At 45.6% G+C, this 24,719-nt stretch overlaps 1 protein-coding gene across 1 annotated transcript in view; it reads right to left on the reverse strand.

Moving 5' to 3' along the window:
- ZCCHC24 (zinc finger CCHC-type containing 24) overlaps positions 1–24,719 on the reverse strand; it is a 182,825-nt gene that overhangs the window by 130,627 nt on the left and 27,479 nt on the right. Inside the window, exon 2 of the mRNA XM_054982578.1 lies at positions 14,781–14,981. Within this exon, the coding sequence (XP_054838553.1) occupies positions 14,781–14,981 (201 nt within the window). The remainder of the gene's footprint in view (positions 1–14,780; positions 14,982–24,719) is intronic.

The following is a 24,719-nucleotide window of genomic DNA, read 5'->3' on the forward strand; positions in this document are numbered from 1 at the left end:
CCTACTTTCTTAATTTAGATTATCGTCACTTAGCCCTTCACAGGAAACATAAACAGACTTTGGCTATACTATTGCAGAGTTAGAACATTAACTACTTGTGTGATATGACTGCAGAGGCTTTGGATTTCTTTAGACATGATGGGCCATAATCTTAATAGGCCCAAGCATGCAACATTTATAAAAATGCATACTGTACAGTCAAGTCTGAATTCTTCTCCCTAGAAGCTAAAATGACAAAACTGAGGCTATCATACTTCAGGCACATCATGAGAAGACAAGATCCTCTGGAAAAGTCAATAATGCTAGGAAAAGTGGAAGGCAGTAGGAAAAGAGGAAAACCCAAAACAAGATGGCTTGACTCAATCAAGGAAGCCACATGCTCCAGTGTGTAGGATCTGAGCAAGTCTGTTAACGATAGGATGTTTTGGAGATCTTTCATTTATAGGGTCACCATAGGTCGGAGGCGACTTGATAGCACATAAAACACACACAGTCCATTGTACTGAGTTAAACATTTCCCCCTATTTATAACACATCCAACCAGTATCCTGTCTCATCCAAGTTTTGATATTTAGTATGTATAGCAAAGAAGAACAGGCATTTTCCAAAGCAGAGATGGGAGGTCCTATCAGACTCCCCGTTTATCAAAATCATTTGAAGCTAGAGAAAGGACAGACAATTAAGCCATCCTGGTTGACACATACAATTGTTACGAGCCCCATGGCTTTTTAACAGAAGTTAACAACTGTTAGCAAAACAGAACCAGAAACATTTGAGTTGAATTGTTCAGTATCAAGGTGAGTTTATACACAGTTTTTACCATGTTAATACACCTGAGGTAGTTTTATCGACTTTGCTTTTAGCACAAATCAAGAGATGGGGTCTTACTGTACATATGCCCCTCCCCTTCCAAGCACATACTTAAAAGTACTATATAGTACTAAGTACCATACAAATGCCAAGTATCAAAGAAATACCATTATTTTATTCCCATAATGAAGTTTACTACACAAAGGTTACAGTAAGTTAAAAATGTAAAGGAGTTAGCTGTGTTAGTCTGTAGTAGCAAAATCAAAAAGAGTCCAGTAGCACCTTTAAGACTAACCAACTTTATTGTAGCATAAGCTTTCGAGAATCACAGTTCTCTTCGTCAGATGCATCTGACGAAGAGAACTGTGATTCTCGAAAGCTTATGCTACAATAAAGGTGGTTAGTCTTAAAGGTGCTATTGGACTCTTTTTGATTTTAAAAATGTAAAGAAGTGACATGTATGTAGAGCTCTATGGATCAGACCAAAGCCCACCGGGTTCCAGGAATTCTCCCTTCCCTCTTTCATTACTCTGTATAGAGGGGAAAGATGGATACCTACCTCGAGTGGGGGAATCAAGCTGGTTTTGACGTATGAAACTGTGCAGGAACAAAGGAGTAACCCCTCCCCCTGCAAAACTGATCCAAAATGACTTCCAGCTTAGCGGTCATTGAGCTTCAAAAGACTGGCAGAGTGTGCAGACAGATGCAACAGTTTAAGAGTGGTGGAGGTGGTGATTTGAGAGGGCAAGCCTTTTCGCTATACTGCGACAAGTTCCGGAAAACAAAACCAGGTTCTGATTTCAGGAGAGCCATCGATATTACCATGCCTAAACTCCTAAAGAGGTTTTGCAGAAGTTTCTTTTTTTTAATTCCACCTTTTTATAAGGTGGAGGTTGATTGCATATATAAACACTTTTTATTTTAAAAATTCATTTTTAACGAAGAGCCTAACTATTGCTAGAGGGAGTTAACATCTGACACCCTGCTTGGTTCGGAAGCAACTTAACTGATGCAGCATTCAACTCGATGATGTCTGTTTATAACATTTGTTGTGAAGCTGGGTTTACATTGTGAAAGATGTCTGTTTTTGCCATAAAATACCTCATTGAAGCATTTCCTGTTGCAGGGATTTTGAGCTACCATTCATTTTCAGATGTATTATTAGTTAGGGATAGTTCTGAAATTCTGCTCATCTTTATTTCTACATAGATTTTGGACTTCTGAATTAACAAGATTAGAGTCTAGTGGCACCTTTAAAACCAACAAGATGCCCAGAGTATAAGCTTTCAAGAATTAAAGCTCCCTTTGTCAGATACAAAGGTTGAATGAACAAGTTTCCAAAGTGGAATGTAATATAATAATATGTTTATTGCTTTTCCGGCCAAAGCCATAAGCCATACAAACACCAACAAAATAAGAACACTTGAACATACCCAATTCACATAGACATAACTCGTCATTATCACTTTAAACTACCTAAACTCATGAAAATCTTGTTTCTTTATCACCGTGGCTAAAAAGGAAGCCACTATAGCAGAGGTTTGATTGTCAGGAAAGTTATCAGACAATAACACTGAGATTGCCCAAGGAAGGAAGGGAAGCTTTTCTTTTAACATAATAGGAATAATAAATCTCTCTCTTTCCTTACTCCACTTAGGCCAAAAAACTATTAAATGATCCAAGGTCTCTAACTTTCCTTGTCTACAGTCACAAACTCGTTCAGAATAAGGGAGTCCAGAGAAACGACCAGAAAGCACTTTAGAGGGAAAGTGGAATGTTAGGAATGGTTTCATGAACTTCCAAATTTTGCACAGAATTTTGGGCATACACAGCTTGCTCCAGTTTTGAGTTCCTTCACTTCCTCTGTGTTTTTTCCCTTCTTCCATCTTACCTATACACATGTGTGCACTGATAAAAACACTGCAAAAAGAAAAGCATTAACTTAATTGTATTGATAACTGTAGGAGGACTGCTGTTGTGTTTTACTGAGGAGCAAGTGTGCTAGTTTGCACTGATAATGTCACCCATGCCCCCACGCCCCCAAAAAACCCTTCCCTCAAAACGACAATCTCAATGATGTATCTTGATTCTTTTGGTGTGGTGTTTTGCCACCATGCAACATAGCATGTGTCTATCATATGATAAGCATCCTGATGTACTGAGACACATACAGATTTCATTTTTGTAGATTTTTATCTCTGCACACACATGCACCATTAATACATAGGAGGAAGAAAAGGCATGAATAACGTTAAGGGACAGAAACCTACTGAAATGAGTCATTCTCCAATTCCCTTAGCTGAACTAGAATAAAAGAGGAGCAGAAAAGAGCAAAAAGTAATCTTTGGGATCAAGAGGGAAATCTGCTCACTAACAGAACAGAGATCATGCCGTCCTCCTCCCCGACAGGGGGCAGGGTCTACGATTACTTAGCATGCTGATTTAATAAGACCACTACCCATAAAATGCAATGTCTGGAAGTCATCTAAAGAATACAGTTCTTAATTATTGTGTCCCCTGGACACCAGCTGTACAAAAGGAAGTCTCCATCATCGGGAGTGTTTTAGAGACACATCTATACTGCTCAGGGCTTTTGGGGGGGGGGGGAGAGGTGGTGGAACTCAGTGGGTTGCCCTTGGAGAAAACGGTCACATGGCTGGTGGCCACTGGCGCGGAGGGCAATCTCAACTCCCCTCTGTCTGGAGATCAGGGGGCGGGGCCACCAGCCATGTGACCGTTTTCAAGAGGTTCTGGAACTCCGTTCCACTGCGTTCCAGCTGAAAAAAAGCCTTGATACTGCTAGATTTAACAGTAGTTATTTATTTATCACTTGCACATTTTTGCATGAGCCCTTATGCACAGATGAGCATAAACAGGGAGATACGAAAATGCCTTACGACACTGATCCATCAATTAGCTTGGCATGGTCTATTTTGATTGGCAACAGTTCTCCGATGCTTTAGGAAATGAGATATCTTTCCCAGCACCTGGATTGAAGTACTGAACCTGGAGTATTCTGGATGAAAAGCATGTGCTTTGCTCTCTGCCACTAAACCACATCCCCCCAAGCACACAGAATGTGGCTTCCTATGTACTTCAGCAAGCTGCAGTGTCTTTTTAAGCTCTCACACATTTTTAAGATCTAAGCTCCTGCACTTATGTTTTAAAGATCAGAGTTTATTTCTGGATTTCATGATTATGAAAAAACTTGCAAACAATCTCTTTTGAATAGGATGCTAGCCTGCCATGGGTCTTGAACCTGTGGCCTGAAGAACCAGCCTTGGCTCAAAGAGGCAATAAAAGGATAACCATCAGACAGATTTGCAAGCAAATGTTCACCCAAACGCTTTCTGTCCTGCACCACAGTTCTCAATCCAACAATACTTCCAAGTTCTCACAAAATCCTAACTCTCCCTCCTCTGTCTGGGAAAACACTGAAACAAAGGCTTCTCAAATTCCAGATGAGGTAAATAAGTCGAACTGAAAATCTAAACAAAAGGATACATGCTTCCTTAATTGACTCTGACTAGGGAATTTCTGATTTTCTGTTCGTTTCTTTGGTGTGGAATTCGAGACTTGCTGTTTCATGTGGCAGCCCATGCTGGGAGAACAAAGCTATCTTGTGAGGAGAGGAAAGGATGAGAGCAGCTGGCCCAGAAGAGGCCGATTTAAATTATCCTCACCAAAGTCCCTGAGATTTGTAAACAGCCCATACTATAAAGGGTAAGAGTTCCTTCTCTTCATGCTATTGATAACTTGTATAACTTTCCATCATGTCCTCATAAATTATTGGCAATTCTAACAATACTTCTGAGGAGTCAATATTCTTCTAACAAGACTTGTGAATGAAAACAGTTCATTCTTTTATTTCATACAGACAGGGCTTTTTTTCAGGGGGAACGTGGGGGAATGGAGTTCCGGAACCTCGTGAAAATGGTCACATGGCTGGTGGCCCCGCCCCCTGATCTCCAGACAGAGGGGAGTTGAGATTGCCCTCCGCGCCGCTGCAGCGGCGCGGAGGGCAATCTAAACTCCTCTCTGTCTGGAGATCAGGGGGCGGGGCCACCAGCCATGTGACCGTTTTCTCCAAGGGCAACCCACTGAGTCCCACCACCTCTTTTCCCAGAAAAAAAGCCTATGATACAGATGTAGATAAGCAAAACAAGGGAGGAGGCGTCAAATAGGGGGAGAAAAACTTTAAGGGTAGTGAAGTATTTTTGCAAGAGATGGCTATTTCCCCTCACCCAGGATCCTTATATGCTAGCAGGTAGAAACGGAGTCTGGTGGTAGCCTCCGTAAGAAAAGTCAATGGCATTTTTCTTCTACTCCAGTTTAAATGGGAGTTGGATATGCCCCATGTTGAGGCAACATTTGGGGAATGCAACACAGAGCTCTGCTGGCTGGCTTTAGCTCTCGTATCACTTACACCAGATGGGAAATGTCAGCGGGTGGCTGCATTCCCTCACCAACACCATCTCTCACACCGCACCCACACCATAACCTCCAACTTTTATTCACAACGGTTGCCCTAAAAGCCCAATATATTTGTCAAGGGAAAAAAATAAGGAGATGTAGAAAGAAGACCCTCAAAAATCCTTTCAATGAGAAAGGGATGCCTGAAGATTAATTTGTTTAAGAAAAGCGTTAAGAATCCAACAGGGATCAACATTTCCTTCACAGATTTCCCAAGTACTCTCAAGAGTGTCATTCCAGTCCATTACAATCCCCCTGAAATGGGCCTGACTAGCAGATAAGGCTGAAAATATATTGGTTTTACCAGAGCTGCTAAAACTATGTAGAAGTCACACTGAAATCTAAAAGCCTAAAATGGTTCAGTCGAGGAATTAAACAGAATTATGGACTTTGGGCTCAAATCAGCAAGGGCAATCCACTGATGTACTTCACGTATTTACTTAGGGCCAATTTCCCACTTTCAATGAGTCAAAATTAATGATTAATGAGTGGAAATGTGAACGACTCATTTGTGAACGATTTGTGAACTTTGTGAACAATAACATTCTTCAGTCCTGGTGGGGCCACTTGCACGGGTGACTGCCGAGCTCAGGGGATTGTGTCCTAAACGGGATGACATTACAACATACCTGTGACATGGTTGCATGATGATAACAACATTTGAGGGCAAATGTTTTCACAAAGTGTGCGAAGAAATTATTAAAAAAAGATTATTTCAGCACCATGAACAAGGAATTCACTATTATTCAGCACTAATTTAATATTACTCAATACTAAAAACAAGGAATTCACTCTTATTCAGCAGTAATTCATTAATATTCAGCACTATAAACAAGGAATTGTTCATTATAAACAAGGAATCGTTTCAGGGCAGCCCTGGTTTTTACATTATTCCTGACTCCATCTTGGGTGCTCAGTTCACTGACCTTTTTTTTAGAGCTTTCTCAGTACCCTCATCTTTTCTCAGGTCTTCCCTCTGTGGGAAACTTAACAGCAACAGCAGAAAAACTCACTGTGGACTGGAATATGAATAACTACCACGCACAGTCCACTTCCTCTCCTTCAGGGAATTGTGTGGCTGGAGAAAGCTTAATTTCCTACCAGCTTTTACCTCTCCACATCCCCAGAAACGTCTTCAATATTATTTACTTTTTGGGTTCTAAAGTTTCAGCTGTTCTAGGAATCTCTCCTCCTCCTCCTCCTCTTTTTAAATCTTTGAGAAATCTGATGCACCAGAGGGTTTGGGAGTACTTATTAGAGCTTGTTTGGGGGGGGGGGGAGAGGGGGAATACTGACATCTGGTTCCCATTAGCAATCTCAAGTGTGCTGAATCAGGCATGGGAGCTCCAACCGAAGCAGAGGAGCATTTTTCAAGCCTCTTTCAGCACCATGAAGAAAATCGCTACCTCGCCTGCAGCCCGCCCAGAAAATGCCTTATGAACTTGTATACCTTGACTGAAAATAGTCCTGCTTTCCATTTTAAATATCTTCAGTAATAGGGAGAGGAGATCTCGACTCTATTTTTTTTTAAGTCCCACAATGGTGTGGGCCAAGGTGTTGGGCTACTCATCACTAAAGAAGTCACGTGCCCCTCATAATGAGAACTGACCAGATAGCTGGAAGCATAACAACATTTTCTCTATGAAACTTTCATTTGTTTTATAACAACAACAACATTCGATTTATATACCGCCCTTCAGGACAACTTAATGCCCACTCAGAGTGGTTTACAAAGCAGGCTATTATTATCCCCACAACAAACACCCTGTGAGGTGGGTGGGCCTAAGAGAGCTCCTAGAAGCTGTGACTAACCCAAGGTCATGGGACTGTGTGAGCACAGGGCAGCCAATCCATAGGGATTCTGTAGCTTTAAGACCTAGAGAGGATGTTGTTAGCAGTCAGACCCCTCCTGATGCTTAGAAGGCAGTTTATAAAATAAGCCCCTTCCTCATATGCCCTAAGTCCAAGGCACTGCCTGGCTAAATCCCCCATCTTTCTTATCTACCAAATAAAATCTAGAAAACAGCCCCCAGTGAGACTCTGATTCAGGCACACATTGGACAGCCCTTTTTTAATAAGTAATTGCAACTGTCTGCACAGCACAGGTGAAGAATTGTTAAGCTTAGTAGATTAGGACACAGAGGTTCAGTAAATTCTATTTTATAAAAACGCTGGATAATTTTTAACACCCAAACATCTCAAGTAACTGAGTGCCAATTAGCCGTGAACTGAGAAAGCCTGTCCCCAAAGACAAGAGGCCGAGAAGGGCTGTTTCTGACCATGCAGCTGCTCCCTATGAGGGTAAACCTGCTGTCCCTGCCTTGGCCTACGCAAAGGCTTCCGATGGCCTATGTTGCTGGGTCTGGAATGACTGGTGTTGAGGATATGGTAGGTATCTATGCTATCTCGCTCTGTATTGGTGCTTCCTGGCGTACTGTTTGGATCCTGAAGCCTGTTGTATCATATCTGCCTGTCAAACTCATGGGATCTGGTTGTTTGCCTGTCCTTTTTCTTCTGATGAGTCTTTGGGGGAAAGAGAGTTTGTCCCTCAAAGGCACAACTTCCACCCTCTATCTTGTTTCCACAGGGAGTGCAGTTGACTGAAGACATGCCTGTCTCCGCAGTACGACTGAAGATACGAGAGCTCTTGTAGATGAGTCGGCTACATACTTCCCAGCATTGATTTACTGTTTGGACAAGTGTAGTGCTTCCTCTTGAGTGACCTTAGCCAAAGTCTGTTTATCTCCCGGTAGGTACTCATTGTAAGATCCGGTATGCTCTCATAATGGTGACGCGGTTGGCAATTTTCATGTTCAGGGCCGAGGAGGTGTACGTTTTTCGACCCACTGCATCCAACCTTTCCCCCCTCTGCCAGAGTGAAGTGGGTACCTTACCACTACTTGGCCTGCATCTCCTCGGCTACCAATGAAGATGGAGACGGGTGTGTGTGTAAACAGGAAGACACAGTTGTCTTCTTCCATCTTATACATGCTCTCCACCTTTCTGAATGTTGCTGGAATCGAGGCTGGTTTCTCCCAGAAGTTGTTCATCAGTCCTACAAAGCCTTCTATCATGGAGAAGGCTATGGAGGACTGATTTCCCTAAGACAGACACTGGAGCATCTTATCCTTGGGGCTAAGCTCAGGCTCATTCCAATGACTTGGCCATCCTCTTCATTTGTTCAGAGTATAGCCTGAAGTCATCAGCAGGGGAGACTGCTTCCCTGCTTCCCACACTGTCTTCAGGAACAGATCCGAGGGCATGCGCAGGCTCCTTTAGGATCCAATCATTTCAGACTCTGAGTTTGACAGGCAGAATGGCACAGAAGAACACTGAGGCATCCATTGCAACCCACACTGCTGATGTGCTCTTGTCGAGGTTGGATCCATGACATGACTGAAGGCAGCTGGGCAGTACCTGTCTCCCCAATCTAGAGTGCTGTAAGGTGGTCCATAATAGGGGTACTGATGGGCAGTGATGGAAGCAAGGGTCTCGGTATTGGAGTGCTTATGACTCCAATGGGTTGGATCTGGGGGTGCGTTTGAGGTACCTCACCTCCTCTTCCAAAGTAGATTGTGAAGGGGATCAAGACTTCATCATGCCCAGGGTAATGCCGATCGCCACTTTTGGGGTCAGGAAGCAATTTTCCCCAGGCCAGTTTGGCTAGAGATCCTGGAGGTGTTTTGCCATCTTCTGGACATGGGGTAGGGGTCACTGGGGGCAGGGGGGGGAGGTAGTTGTGAATTTCCTGCATTGTTGAGGGGGATGGATTAGATGACCCTGTAGGTTCCTTCCAACCCTATGATTCTATGATTCACTAACAGTCTTGAGAACCTCAATAATTTCTAAGTCTTCACCCGTCAACTCCAGTTCTATTGCTCTCTGGTGCAATACCACCTTTTACTTTTGAAGACGCTTCAACTTTGGCTTGTACTGCTTCACTGGAAGTTCCGAGGTTCCACACATGGAGCCAATGGTGGTAGGAGATTGAGAGAGCCCTGGCTGAAGGTCCAAGTGCAACCTGCCCTGAGTCGGTGTCAAGGAATGGGCCCTGGAAGTTGGCTCCAACGGTTCTCTTGATCAAGATGGGATCAGAATTGTTGTTGTACGAGTAGAGAGGCAAGAGACACTCAGAGCAGAACCACAAGTGACAAAAGGCACAGATTGGACACTTGTCTGCTTCCCTCAAGTTTTGATGGGAAATGGAGGCAGCTTGGCGGAATGTTGGACAAGTGACAGTTGAAAAATCCATTGGACAGCAGTCAGAGAGCGAAGCTGCGAGACCAGGATGCCTACATTTCCCACCAGAACTTGGGGGAAGCAGACAAGTGTCCAATCTGTGCCTTTTGTCACTTGTGGTTCTGCTCTCAGTTCCAAGGTTCTTGGGCCCAAGGGTGTCAAACCTGATTTTTCAATACATTGTGCCAGGGCAGACGACTCTGCTGCTGGAGCTAGACAATGCCCTTCCCCACAGGACTGCTTTAGGTGGGTAGCTCTCGCTGCTTGAGCTTTAGGTATGAAGACCTGGCAGTGATTGCATGCCTCCACGTTGAGGCCTTCTCCTAAGCAAATCAGAGTGAACGTCCATCCGTCCTCATAATCTTTGTGCCACACTGCAAGCAAATCTTAAAGAGGGCTTTATCCGCCACAATAACTATTTTTATTTCTTACAGGTCACAAGCACAGAGGAAAGCAGTGATGAGAAGAAATAGTTCACCAAAAGGCCCTCCTAACTGCAAGAATGCTACAGAAGCTCCTCTCTGGCTTGTGGAAAAAGAGGAACTGAGGGAAGGGGGCACCTCCCCCTCAGGAGAGTGGGCTGTTCAGATGGGAAACAGCCCTGCATGCATTCTGGAAGGGGAAGACACCCCCTCTAGGTCTTAAAGCTACAGAATCCCTACCGATTGGCTGGCCTGCACATGTGGGGCTGCACGGAAGACTGAAAATGAATAACTGTGTTCTCACTGTTTGGAAAATGGACTGTCCTCACAACAAAATCCCTTCCTTGAGGGAATCCCAGCACCTAATAAGGAGGAACTGCTTGTGGAACATGTTGACATAAACTTATAGTGGTTTTATATTATTCTACTGTGGCATTCCCAAAAAGAATCCTGGAAATAATACTTTGCTAAGAAACTTAAAATTCTCTCTCAGAGATTCCTTGCCTTCTAGAATGACAATTCCCAGGCCTGGAAAATGTGCCTGGCTATTAAAACAATTTAAACCTGCATGGCGCAGATGTATCTAGCTTTTCTTTCCTCAGTGTAACTGGCTCACCAAATCTTAAACTAAATTACATGAACGTGAAGTCTACTGAAATCCAGGGCTTTTTTTCAGCGGGAACGCGGTGGAACGGAGTTCCGGAACCTCTTGAAAATGGTCACATGGCTGGTGGCCCCGCCCCCTGAACTCCAGACAGAGGGGAGTTGAGATTGCCCTCCGCGCCGCAGAGTGGAGATCAGGGGGCGGGGCCACCAGCCGTGTGACCATTTTCTCCGAGGGCAACCCACTGAGTTCCACCACCTCTTTTCCCAGAAAAAAAGCCCTGCTGAAATCAATAGTATTTCCTTCAAAAGAGTCTGTTCAGGATAGAGGTGTTAGTATCAAAATGGCTACCTACTCAGCAGGCTGACCATTCAAAACAGCGTTGCACAGACAGCAAGACTTTCTTATGCAGCCTTTGGAAAGCCACCTGACCATGTGAGGCTTGCAGGAGCTGAATGACACCCTTTGAACATGTTTTTTCTTTAAAGTATCCAGAGCAGGGTTAGAAGGCCATGTGCCTGACTGCAGACTTTGGCAAAAGTTGCACACAAACATTTGGGCAAAGCTTGAACCTGCGGCTGTTTTCCTAAGGACTGGCCTCTCTGTCAACAGCGTTACTAGCACTGTGGCCATTAATCCAAAACAAGAATAAGAAGAGCAAATCTTTTTAAGTCTCCAAAAGGCTTTTTAAAATTATTTATTAGTACTATGTCCTGCTCAGTAACAATACTTAGCATTCATATAGCTTTGAGACAGTTTAAACTAGCTGGGAACCGTGCAAAAATGCCCCCAAAACAGATTCTCAATTCAATCCCCCCATACTCTCAAATTGCTGGAATGTTCACCATTTTAAAAGAGATGTGCAGCTATTGCGTCTGTGCAGGCGGCCGTATTTATTATTGCATGAGGCAGCCGGCTGGCAGGCACTCTTGGCACGTGCTCAGAACATACTTGGTTGTTTAACCCCTTCCTGTCTGGAGAGAGTGCCTTATGGTGAATGATTCCTTTATCATTTACTTATTTGGTTCTTTTATACACCATCTTTCTCACCCAGATGAGGACCCAATAAAGCTTTCCTCCTCCTCCTCCTCCTCCATGTTATCCTCACAACAACCCCATTGGGTAGGTTAGGTTCAAAGTGAATGACTGGCCCAAGGTCACCCAAGAAGTTTCCGTGACAAAGTGCCCCCTCCTCCCCATCCCTCCTTCTTGTTTATGTATTGAGCCCCTCAATTACTTTAGTACGAACCATGAGCTCCAAGCCAGCCCACTGTGGTTAGGACTTCCCTTCCCGCCAGGATTGCAAAACAGTTTCCAAGTCCAGGTGGCAAACCATAATCTGCCCATCAGGACGTAAAGGCAAACCGTAGTTTGTGTTAAAATGGAATGATCCCAAGCATACAAGAGGAAGGAGAAAAGTTCTATGGAAGAAAGGAAGAAAGGAAGAAAGGAAGAAAGGAAGCAAGCAAGCAAGCAAGCTACTCCTTGGATAATGTCAAGCTAACCTTGTTCCTGATCAGCATTCCCCTAACCAGTATTTCTGGGGCTTATAACCTCTGATCTTAAGTTTCCATCACAGCATTCAAGATTAGCCAGGAGAATAAAACTTGCATTTTCAGAAGCCAGGGAGTTGAGAGCTGTGGTTATAAAGTGAAATACCAAAGTAATAGCTATCTATAATTCTGGAGCAACACATGCATTCTTTTTCCTTCGGACAACCTTTTCCACTGTGTTAAAGAAATGGGACTGTTCCTGCCATACCAAACTACACTGGACAAGTTGAGGTACGCCAGGTCCATACAAAAGACCGAATACGGACTTGGGGGCAGCTCAGCCACATCCAGAACTTAGATGTCCCTCCCAAAAGTAGGGAAACTGAGAAAGAATATCTCGTGACATGGCTTAATTGGTTGATTAATGTATTGCCTTTCCACCTACCTGGCACCCAAGGCAGTCAAAATAAAAATTCACATTAAACGCTCAACATAAAAAAGTAACAATAAGGAAATCTAAAATCCCAGCCAGTATAATAATGCAGCGGCAGAAAAACCTCAGCCGTAACTCTTAAACATGACCTGTGACTTAAAACAATGTAAACAAAAGAATTTTGTTACCAGGTAAAGTATTCCTCAATAATTCTAATAGGAAATCTAAAAAGGTACCTTTTTAGGTACTATTAAATGTCACAAAATCTAATTCTCACAGATAGGCCATTAATCTGGACTAGAAGCATTGCAGGCAGATTGAATTTCCAGGGTAGGCAGTGCAGTCCCACAAGCATGCTAAACCCAACTTTGGTTTAATTCTTATGCATGTGAGCTGCTAGTTTAAGAATGGAAATGCATTTCCAACTGCATATTTGAATGTCAACCCACTGAAATGGGCAGCCTCTGTGTTTGAATGCCTATTCAGATATGTATCTTGTAAGGAAGTCCTACATTTACAGCCTAGGTCCTAGTAAGATGGCTGAACCTTGGTTCAGAAGTCGTTAAGTGGTGGTGAGATTCTTGCGTAGTTCAGAATGTGCTGGCTAAGCTGAATGAAAGCACCTGCAGAAAGCACTCTGTTCCATACTGATTTGACCTTGCAAAACTGCTCTCACAGAGCCACTATCCACCCTCCTCAGTTTCCCATACAGCAGCAATGCCAATTAACAGCTTTGCACTGATTGGCTCTTGGCTGGTAAGGTGAGGTGCTGAGTCCTGGAAAGATGGCTTCTCAGCTCATCTGGTTCCCAGCCCTATTCCTATTCATTCTTATGCTCTACTCAAGACTATCTCATAAGAGAGAAGGGGGAAGCTCCATGCCGCTCGTTGCTTCAGCATGCCCCCGTGCATAGGGGCGTGCACAGGATAGATAGGCAGATTTTCGCTAGCAACAGTAAGGTTTATTTGTTGTCTGTTGCCTTTATCTGAGTGCTTTATGCTTTGCAACACTCCTGAAGTTGATAAACTAAAGTTTTATTTAAGCCTATGAGTCAAACTATACGAGACGCCAGATACGTGTTCTTCACGTGTTAGGTCCCGCAAAGTTCTCTGGGTAGTGTAGTCTCACAAGAACAGCCACTCAATGTGATTCTCCGCCAGGGGAAGAGTGATGGGAGGGATTCTCTCTCTCTCGCAAAAAGCCTCCACTCGGTTTTTCCTTTGAGCTCGGGGGCGGAGGGGGGGAATGTAACAGGAGGCAGGACAGCTAGGGTGGCTTTTTGAGAGAGAGAGAGAGGGAGAGAGAGAGAGAGAGAGAGAGAGAGAGAGAGAGAGAGAGAGAGAGAGAGAGAGAGAGAGAGAATACCCCCCCCCCATCGCTCTTTTCCCTGATGGAAAATCACTTCACGGATTCTCTCTCTCTTGCAAAAAGTCACCCTGGATTTCCATGTTCCTGTTACATTCCACCACCACCCCCCTCCCCGAGCTCCTGAAGAAAAACTTGAGCCGAGGCTTTTTGTTCCGGAGCTCTACAAGGCGGAAGGAGGGGCCTTCAGGTTTTCCCTCCTGTGCCATTTTTGCCAACAGAAATGTTTGCCCCCTTTTATGGCTTCACATGTCCCTCCTTCAGATGTTGTATAACACGTATTGTCTAGATTGTTTCTCAGCCAGAGGTCGTTTCCAGTCCAGCTACCAATGACCCTTCAAATGGAGATTCCAGGGACCCGGCACGAGCTATCACTGAGCAGGGTTGAATCTGGCTGTCAATGTCCTGTCCCCCCACAAAGGTCTAATCACTGCAGAAGATACTGAAAACAACACCTCCCCTCTTCCCAACAGCCACCCTTTCAGATCATGTTGTTTCCCCTCCGTCCCCCAGCTGTAACTTACAAGTTTCAGCTTGGATGCTGCACTTTCTGCATCCTGCTTGGAACATACGTTACTAAGGTGCTGTGAATGACGTGATCTATTCAGTAAACCCACTACCAAAAGAGCATTGGAAATACATTCAGCAAACATCATAGCACTAAAAGCGAACAGGAATTTATCAAGACTGCTTGAAATGTTTCCAGCAGTTTCCAGCAGTCTCTCGTTCAAAGTGAAACTTTGGGGGCAATGGGGTGCATGTGTGAGAAGAATCCCACTGCCTCTTCCACCACCACTGAACCAGGAGGGCCGTAAACCGGAAACCTGTCAAGAAACCGATTCTGAAATATCTCATTAGCTTTCATTTGCATAAAAAGCATTCAGCCTCTTTATGGGTGAAAAGCACAGTGAACAGACTGTAACGCAAGTTTTGGTCCTTACCTGTGGGCAATCCTTGATGTAGTGTCCTTTGTTAAAGCACAGGTGGCACAGGTAATTGGGTGGCGGTCTTTTGCTGGGCTTTCTAGCTTCCGACGAGAGGGATATGTCAGAGAAATGTTCAGTGAGGGAGCTCAAGCCATCCACGATGTTATTAAGGGAGCCATAGGGAGAGGCGCTCTTATATAGATTGCTGCTCAGTGCCTGCAGGAGAGGAAAAAAACAACCTGGTGAATTCCTCTTCTGGTAATCTCTCTTGGTGCCAGTGAAAATTTAAGCAAGATTCTCATCGAGAACTACAAGAAGCCTAGTCCATCTCCTGAGGCCCAGTTTTGCATATCTGTACAGCTGCACATGTGGGAGGAAGACCTCAGTGGGACACCTGAGCCCTTCCTGTACACTTCCAGTCCCCAGCCAGCCATGCAAAGTGCCAGGTGTGCTGCAATGTGCTCAATCGTTACCTTCAATCATAGAATCATAGAATCATAGAGTTGGAAGGGGCCATACAGACCATCTAGTCCAACCCCCTGCCCAGTGCAGGATCAGCCTAAAGCATCTCTGACAAGTATTCATCCAGTCTCATCTTGAAAACTGCCAGTGAGGGGGAGCTCACCACCTCCCTAGGCAGCTGATTCCACTTTTGAACTACTCTGACCGTGAAAAAGTTTTCCCTAAGATCCAGCCGGTACCTTTGTGCATGTAATTTAAGCCCATTGCTTCGCGTCCTACCCTCTGCTGCCAACTGGAACAGCTCCTTGCCCTCCTCCAAATGACAGCCTTTCAAATATTTAAAGAGAGTAATCATGTCCCCCCTCAACCTCCTCCAAACTAAACATTCCCAAGGCCCTCAGCCTTTCCTCGTAGGGCTCAGTCTCCAGACCCCTGATCATTCTTGTCGCTCTCCTCTGCACCCTCTCGATTTTGTCCACATCCTTTTTGAAGTGAGGCTTCCAGAACTGCACACAAGACTCCAGGTGTGGCCTGACCAAGGCAGTATAGAGAGGGGCTATGACCTCCTGCGATTTCGATGCTATGGCCCCTTTGATACAACCCAGGATTGAATTAGCCTTTTTTGCCACCGCATCACACTGACTGCTCATATTCAGTTTACAGTCCACTCTTACCCCAAGATCCCTTTCACATATACTACTGCCCAGAAGTGTATCCCCCATCCAGTATTTGTGCTTCTCATTTTTGTGGCCCAGATGTAATACTGTGCACTTGTATTGTACTGTGCACAATAGATGGCCCTGTCCACACTTCCCAAGCACAAAAGCCACAAGCTACACTTGCACATGGATAGGACAAATGGGTCACCACCATAAATTTGAGGATAAGTTCAGCTGGGTAGTCATGTTGGTCTGCAGTAGAACAGCAAGATTCAAGTCCAGACACCTTCAGATATCTGAAAAAAGGGAGAATTGACTCTTTGAAAGCTTACACCCTGAAAATCACGTTGGTCTTTTAAGATGTCAATGGACTAGAATCTTGCATAAACTTGAGCTTACAAAACAAAGAAAAACACAAATGTAAAAAGAAGTTAAATCAGTCTATGTTACAATTTATCAGATGTGATACAAAAGACAGTTGTGCTAAGCAGGTCACCTCCTTGCTTGAAGAAACTAGGGTGTGGGGGTGCGGAAGGAGAGACTCAACAAAGATTCAAAGCCCCCGTTTTCTGAGGCGGGAGCTTCCCACAATTGAGATGTCTTTAGAACTCTAGCGGAAAATGTCAAAGAACTGACCCCCCACATAAGAGAACATTCCGGGCATGCAAAGCTGTTCAAAGGGGACAATTTTAAAACCTGGAGGGAAAAAGAAATAACAAGCAAACTCCAAAAGTAATTGTTCATTTGTGACTGGTTAAAGAGACCTTAAAACACAGTGTTCTGGGTTTTATAGTCTAGTGGTAACAAGAAGAACTCACATCTACATCTGTCTTAGATTTTTCTGTGGGAAACCTGCTGCGATTTAACTGTTCCCTTACAAAATGGCCCCTTGCCATCTTTCACCTCCTTTGGATCTCCCGTTCACTTGAGCGAGAAGCTCAAACCCAGCAAAAGCCAGGATTTGCCATTCCAAAGCTTCCAGCCAGCAGGAAACTCATAATCACTTGGATGGAATTAATCTTCCTCATATTGGTACCAAGTTTTTTTGTTCTTTCTAATGCCCTTTAGCAGTGACCTGGGTCTTTGTAAATGGGTGGACCGCCCTTATTAAAAAATAAGAAAGAAAGAATGCTCAACAACACAAAACATCACGGAGACCACATGGACGGCTCTTCCCTCAAGATGGGAGGGGGGGGGGTTGCCCTTAGCAGAGCATAATGTAGAAAATTTGTTCGTCAGAGCGCCTCAGACTTGATCCCATGAGGACCGTCCAATAAACTAAAGTACGTCACGAAATGATGAGAGAAAGAAGAACAAGAATATATGGATATACAGATGGATCTGATGGTTTTGGTTCCTTCTCTATTTTTCAGGCTTATCTTCTCTCTCATCTGATGCCATCTTCCCACCTTTCTGTACTGAGACTACCCTCTCTATCTGATAGCCATAAAATTTCAACATGTAACAGTGGGCAAGATTTACTGTTTGTATCAGTTCCATCATGGGTCTAACAAAGCTGCCAATGTACTAAAGCAGAGGTTTCAAACTTTTTTGAGGCTGTAAGCACCTTTGGAATTCCGAAATATGGCAGAAGTAGGGTTCCCAGGTGCCCGGTGGTGGCAGGCAAACTCCCAGGGGTTTGCCAGCTTGCCTACCCACCAGGGGGGGCTGCCTGCCTGCCCTGCCACTGGCAGGCACCTCAGGAATGCGCACCACACGTACACTCCCAAGTATGGTAACGTCACTCCTGGAAGTGACATTGTTGCACCAGCCACGGAAACATTCTTATGCTTCGTTTGGGGCTGATTTGGAAGAATAAAATCAACACTGTGGTGGCAGCTGCCACCAAAACAACATTAGTTAAATCTGCATAGCCAATCAGCTCTGTGTTGGCAACAAGACCACCTACTGGGCAAGAACCCTGGCTGGCCACACTCACTTTCTAAACACACTTCGTGGGCAAGAAGAAAGATGACAAAAGGTGCCACGCTGCCCACAGGCACCACATTGGGGACCTTGGTGCTAAAGCAAGGACTAAGTTTGCATCTAAGGTTAGGATGTCATCCAGCCAATTAACTGTGATCTACCAAGCAACTAGTCTGGGGCCAGAGAATATAAAAGCTGAATTCTGCTAGGCTCCACTCCTGCTTTGCCAAAATTAGGGAGAAAGTAGTGGATCAGTGGCAGAGCATCAGTTTTGTGTGCAGACAGGGCTGCCAAGCTGCAGAGGGGAAGGGACTGCTGTTGGTCTTCGGGTTAGATTTTTTCCCTTAATTATAGAGAAAAGCCTGAAAACAATGTTTAGGTTGAATGATATCAGGCAGGAAATTGAAACTTTGTATTTTTATGGAAGTGACCTCAAAAGGGGGTGAGGGGGTGAGCTGACCTTTGAGCTGGATTTGACAGGGCGTCCCTGTTGAGCTCCCACCTCAAATGCCGGCCTTCCCAAGCAACCTGCTGGTCTCTTCCCAGCTCCACATGACATGGATGTAGCTTTGTCAGCACTAAGTCCCATTTATGGTGCTGATGATTAAAGGCGAAATCAACAGCAGGCTGTAGACGAACTTTCTCTGTGGTGGCCCCTGCCCTGTGGAACGGCCTGCCTGAGGAGGTCAGGAGAGCCCCCACTCTCCCGGCTTTCTGCAAACGAGTCCTGTGTTGGTGGAGAAGAGTGCCATCAAGTCAGAGCTGACTTACGGTGCATCCTGTTGGGGTTTTCAAGGCAAGAGACTAAGAGAGACGGTTTGCCATTGCCTGCCTCTGCATAGCGACCCTGGTCTTTGCTGGAGGTCTCCTATCCACTTACTACCCAAGGCTGAATTATTCAAAAAGGCTTTTTACTCCGATATGAGGGCTGCGTTGTAGGGAGGGGATCTCAGATGCATCGCTAGTGAGTTAAGGACCACAGACTTCATCACTGTGTTGCCTTACGCACTACCTGTTGTCTTAAATACGTGCTACTATGAGCTACTTGTGCTTCACGTGGTCTAATGTCAGCCCTAGAATTGCTTATGTAAACTTGTGTTTATTTACCCTATGGCACTGTTTATGGCAATGTCCTTGAAACTGACTGTACTAATCTCACACTGTGTAATCCGCCTTGAGTCTCAGTGAGAAAGGCAGACTATAAATGACATAATTTTTTTTAAAAAAAAATAATGTTGGAGAAGAGTGCCATCAAGTCATAGCAGACTTATGGTGCCTCCTGTTGGGGTTTTCAAGGCAAGAGACTAAGAGAGACGGTTTGCCATTGCCTGCCTCTGCATGGAGACCCTGGCCTTTGCTGGAGGTCCCCCATCCAATTACTAACCAAGGCTGACCTTGCTTAGCTTCCAAGATCTGATGAGACTCCTTTGTCTTTCATTACTTTTGAAGAAGGTTCAGAAAGAGGTTTCTTTTTCCAGTTTGTCATTTTTGTTTGCTTTTAATTTTTTTTTTTTAAACAAATGTGCAAAACAAAGTGTGGATAAAAGGTCCACAGCGGCAACAACTGGGAACTCCTCTCCCGCAGCTGCACCACAGATTACTTTTTCAGTTCTATCATTGTGAAACTTCATTGTAAAGGTCAGAAGGAAAAAAACACACTTAAAAATAGACTTAGGATGCCGAAAACCAATTAGTTTGTGAAATGAATTTGAGTCACATTCATCTTAGACAACCTGGTGAAGTTTTGTGTGCAGTTGAAATAACAGGGGGCTAAGATTTGTCGGTGGAAGACCTTTTTTGCTGCAATCCCACCCCCTCAACTCCTGCAGCAGCCCCTTCTGATGCCAGGAAAGTTGATTCCCAGGGTTGCAGGATCTGTATGGACTCACAGTCGAAACACACGAGATGAAATACCTAGGTTCAACTCGTGTTCTCTTACCTAAAGGTTTGTCAGGAAGTGCAGGTGTCCTTGCAGCTTAAAGTTTAGCATTTACAGAGCAGCAGAGAGGGATGTGCGGGGGTCCTTGCAGCTTAAAGTCTCCTGGTGCAGCCAGGCGTCGCTCTGCAGGGCCAGGCCGGGTGAGGGGAAGGGAAAATGCCGTGATGCACCTTGAGAGTGGGAGGAAAGGCGCCCCACGCCTGCACTTCCCTCCTCGCTGCTCTGTAAATGCTAAACTTTAAGCTGCAAGGACGCCTGCACTGTAAGTGCTCAACTTTAAGCTGCAAGGACGCCTACACTTCCCGGCAAACCTTTAGGTAAGAGAACACGAGTTGAATCTAGGTATTTTGTCTCGTGTGTTCTGACTCTAAGCCACGCAGATCAGTGCGCTGCACTGGAAAGATGGAAAGAGGACAAAACCACTCTCCATAATTTGGCACCAACAACACTCCCCGAATTCCCCTTCTTCAGAGCAGCTGCTAGCCCACGTGAGTCCTGTGACCTGGCAATCAACTTTTCTGGGGCCAGAAGGGACTGCTGGGGGAAAGATCTTTGATCCTTGTGCCAGCCACGGGACGAATCACATGGAGACGTTTGTATAACATGAGGATGGCCCACTGTTGATGTCTGAAGGGAAGATGAATATGAACAGGGCAGGCATTGAGGCTGGTTGATAAAAAGATAAAAATGAGGAATGTTCACAGCTGCGTACATATAAACACACACACAACTTTTACTCAGCTGACCGATACTGTGGTACTTGCACTATCCCTTCTATTCCATAACTGTTAGTGTTCTTGACTGGGGCTCCTCCTATCATCTTGCCATTCATTCAATCTTATCATACCCAGGGCTTTTTTTCTGGGAAAAGAGGTGGTGGAACTCAGTGGGTTGCCCTTGGAGAAAATGGTCACATGGCTGGTGGCCCCGCCCCCTGATCTCCAGACAGAGGCGAGTTTAGATTGCCCTTCGTGCTGCTTGGCGGTGTGGAGGGCAATCTCAACTCCCCTCTGTCTGGAGATCAGGGGGCGGGGCCACCAGCCATGTGACCATTTTCAAGAGGTTCCGGAACTCTGTTCCCCCGCATTCCCCCTGAAAAAAAGCCCTGATCATACCTCACTACTGCATCCAGGCTTGCTGCACTATACCCCTTCTCATTGCTACAGCATTTTATGTTCTCTAAAATATCTTCATGGCATCGATGAAACGTCTAGCACAATGCCTGTAATTTTGGAGGGGGGTGGAGTCGGGGTTTAGAATGACCCATAATATTAGATCCAGAGGAGTTAGCCGTGTTAGTCTGTAGTTGCAAAACAGCGAAGAGTCCACTAGCACCTTTAAGACTAACCAACTTTATTGTAGTATAAGCTTTCAAGAACCACAGCTCAGCGTGGCTTAGTCCGTACAGATCCAGCACAGCTGCATCTAACGAAGAGAGCTGTGGTTATCAAAAACTCATTTTACTATATAAAAGGCTAACAGTGTCCCAGACAACTCACTTCCTACCCTGGTGTGCCTCCAGAGGGAATTGCCATGGAAGTGAGGCCCTGAAGAGGCAGCCTGTCCCTCTGAGACCGCACTGTGGCGGGAAGCCCAGGCCGGGATGAGGTGCGGGGCAGGCGGCAAAGCCTGCCCACGGCCTTCACTCAGCTGAGATCAAGAGCAGAACAGGTGGCAATGCCCACGCCCGCCTTTACCCGGTGGGATCAGACACAATGCAGGTGGCAATGACAGCCCGCCTTCACCCAGCTAGGATCAAGAGTGGAGTAGGTGGCAATGCTCTCCCCCAACTTCACTCAGCTGGGATCAGAAGTGAAGCAGGTGGCAATGCCCACCCCTCACCTTCACCCAGCTGGGATCAGAAGTGGAGCAGGTGGCAATGCCCACCTGCCACATTCACCCAGCTGAGATCAGGTGTGGAGCATATGGTGATGCCCACCCCCAACACCATCACCCAACTGGGATCAGAAGCGGTGCAGGTGGCAGTGCCCCCCCATCATCCAGCTGGGATCAGGAGCACAGCAGGTGGCAGTGCCTGCCCCTCCCATCATCACCCAGCCAGGATCAGGTGTGGAGCAGGAAGCAATGCCCACTCTTCCTTCAACGCACCAGAATCAGGTGTGGAGCAGGAGGCAATGCCTGTTCCCCCCTTCACTCAGCCGAGCCCAGATGCAGAGCAGGCAGCAATGCCTTCCCCCCTTCACCTGGACAGAATCAGGCACAGAGCAGGAGGCAATGCCCACCCCCCATCTTCACCTGGCAGGGGTCAAGCACAGAGCAGGAGGTAATTGTAGGAGCAGGATCCAGGCCACGTGAAGGGTAGAGCAGGGGGCAATGCCTGCCCTCCGCCTTCACTCAGCCAGGATCAGGCACCTAGCAGGCAGCAATGTCCAACCCCTTTTCACCTGGCTGAGATGAGGTACGGAGCAGGAAGCAATGCCCGACCCCTTTACCTGGCTGGGATCCATAGCAAAGCAGGTGGCAATGCCTGCCTGCCTGCCCATCCTCCCTTTTCTAGACTCCGTTGTATGTTTCCCCACAACGGGCTTTGTTGCCAGTGCTACAATAAAGTTGATAATCTTAAATGTGCTACTGGAGTCTTTACTATTCCGTCACTAAATTAGGAGGCATTAAGAGTGTACCAGTAACTCTTTTCAAACACAAACATATAAATCATGCTCTTGGGTAGGGCTGCCATCTCTGGGTTGGGAAATTACTGAAGATCTAGGGCAGTGCCAGCAGAGGGCAGAGTGTGGGCGAGGAAGGAAGCTCAACGTGGATGGGCTGCCACAGTCTGCTCTCAAAGCTGCCATTTTCTCCAGAGCAAGATTCAGGTCCAGTTAGACCTTAGAGACCAATGAAATTTCCAGAGTATCAGCTTTCAAGAGTCAGAGCTCCTGATGAAGGGAGCTTTGACTCTCTCATGCCCTGGAAATCTAGTTGGTGTCTAAGGTGCTACAGGACCCAAATCTTGCTCTTTTACTACAGATCAACATGGCTACCCACCTGAAACTTATTTTTTCCAGAGCAACCAATCTCTGTCTCTGGAGATCAGCTGGAATTCTGGGAGAATCCCAGCCCCCCACTGGAGGTTGGCAACCCTTGCTGGGGAACTTCAGGAGGCCAAGTGAGGTCTAAAACTCTCTGTAAAGATGGGCCCTTTAAGAGTGGCTCCCTAAAGCAGAGAAAAGCGGTGACATAGCCTATTAATTGCTGGGAGAAGCAAGACTCTTTCCAAATGGAGGATTCAACGTTCCCAGAACATACAGCTGCCTTTTCCTTCCTTCTCAGCATGCCAGCTGAATCTCTGTTGCTTACATTAATACAGCAGTCCAGATGAACTAGGATGCAAAGCAGACAGACAAACAGACCCGCACCCTAACAATGAAGGTGCAAAAACAGCCATTTTGATGCCAAAAAAGAGCTACAAAAACCTTGGTGGTTAGAGCTATAGTTTTAAATCTTGAGTCCCTACAACAAACAAACAATGATTTGGAAGGTGACTTTTCAAACATTTCAAATCGTGATCTAAAATGTTCTGGGACCTTTCAAGTGCCAGGCACCAATGGATTCAAGGGATCTGCAGAGTTATCGGGCAACTGCTTCATATGAATGCATCACTAGTCCCACGGGGAAGACAAGCGCCCTACAAATGAGATGGGTCAGCCACCGTTTTGATTCACATGGCTGTCCCATTCATGTACACAGCAAGGGGGAAGGGGCAGTTTTTGTGCATGAAAAGGAACAGAGAGTGGAAGAAAGCTGAAGTCTTGGCCACTTCCAATTCAGCTCCCTGAACTCTGTTGCTTTAAGCATTTTTCTTCCTTGCCTAGCTCACTTCCAGTTTCAGACTATCAGACCACAGAGGAGCAACCCACAGCAAAGCCTAATTTTACAGGTCTCCTTCTGTACCATCCAAAATGTACCCAGTAGATAACAGCATATTTAAGAACATGGAATGTTAAGAAGATAAATATCAAGTTTAATGGGATGATATATTAATTCATTATGCTAAAAACTACGAACGCCAATTCACTACTAGACAACCAGGGCTCATTTGGAGGGGGAACGCGCCAGAACAGCATTCCGGAACATCTGAAAAGAGGTCACGTAGGTTTTGGCCTCACCGACGTGATTCCTTTTCCTCCCCACTGCCCATGTCTTCAGCAGGCGGCGGTGGCAGCAGCTCCAGCAGCACCACCACCCCATCACCACCTCCTGGATTCCCTGGTAGGAACCTGTGTGCATCCACACAAGGGGAGGGGGGCAGCCGCATGGCCCATCATCCAGGCCTGCAAGCAGTGAGGGCTCTGCAGAGGAGGGTAAGCTGCTTTGAATTCATTCTGCTGCTTTATTTTTGTGACTCATGAGAGAGAGAGAGAGAGAGAGAGGCTCTGGCTCTCCAAAGGAAGGTAAGCTGCTTTAAATTCATTCTGCTGCTTTATTTTTATTTGTGACTCGTGAGTGAGTGAGAGAGAGAGAAAGAGAGAGTGAGTGCAAGCCAGGCTACTGGAGCTGGCTCTCCAAAGGAACGTAAGCTGCATTAAATTCATTCTGCTTTATTTTCAGGAAATACCTGGAGATTTTTGGGGAAAGGAGTCTGAGGGGTGGGTGTTACCTTCTGACACACTTCCGGTGATGTCAGGGGGTGTGACAAATGCTAATGAGTTATGCTAATGAGTTCCTGCAGTTCTTTTTCTACAAAATGACCCCTGTAGACAACTATTTTATTTACATCCTTTATACCCCCCCTTTCTCCCCCAATGGCGGTCCAAAGCCTCTTACATTGTTCTCCAACATTTTATCCTCACTAAAATGCTGTCAAGTAGGTTAAGCTGAGTGTGCGCAACTGGCCCAAGGTCATCCTGCAAGATTATACCGCAAAGTATGGATCTGAACCAGTCTCTCCCAGATTGTGGTCGCAAAGCGCACTCCCCAAAAAGCGTGCTGAAAAAACGGAAGCCAAAT

This window comes from Eublepharis macularius, chromosome 6 (assembly GCF_028583425.1).
Source record: "Eublepharis macularius isolate TG4126 chromosome 6, MPM_Emac_v1.0, whole genome shotgun sequence".
Classification (NCBI taxonomy): Eukaryota; Metazoa; Chordata; class Lepidosauria; order Squamata; family Eublepharidae; genus Eublepharis; species Eublepharis macularius.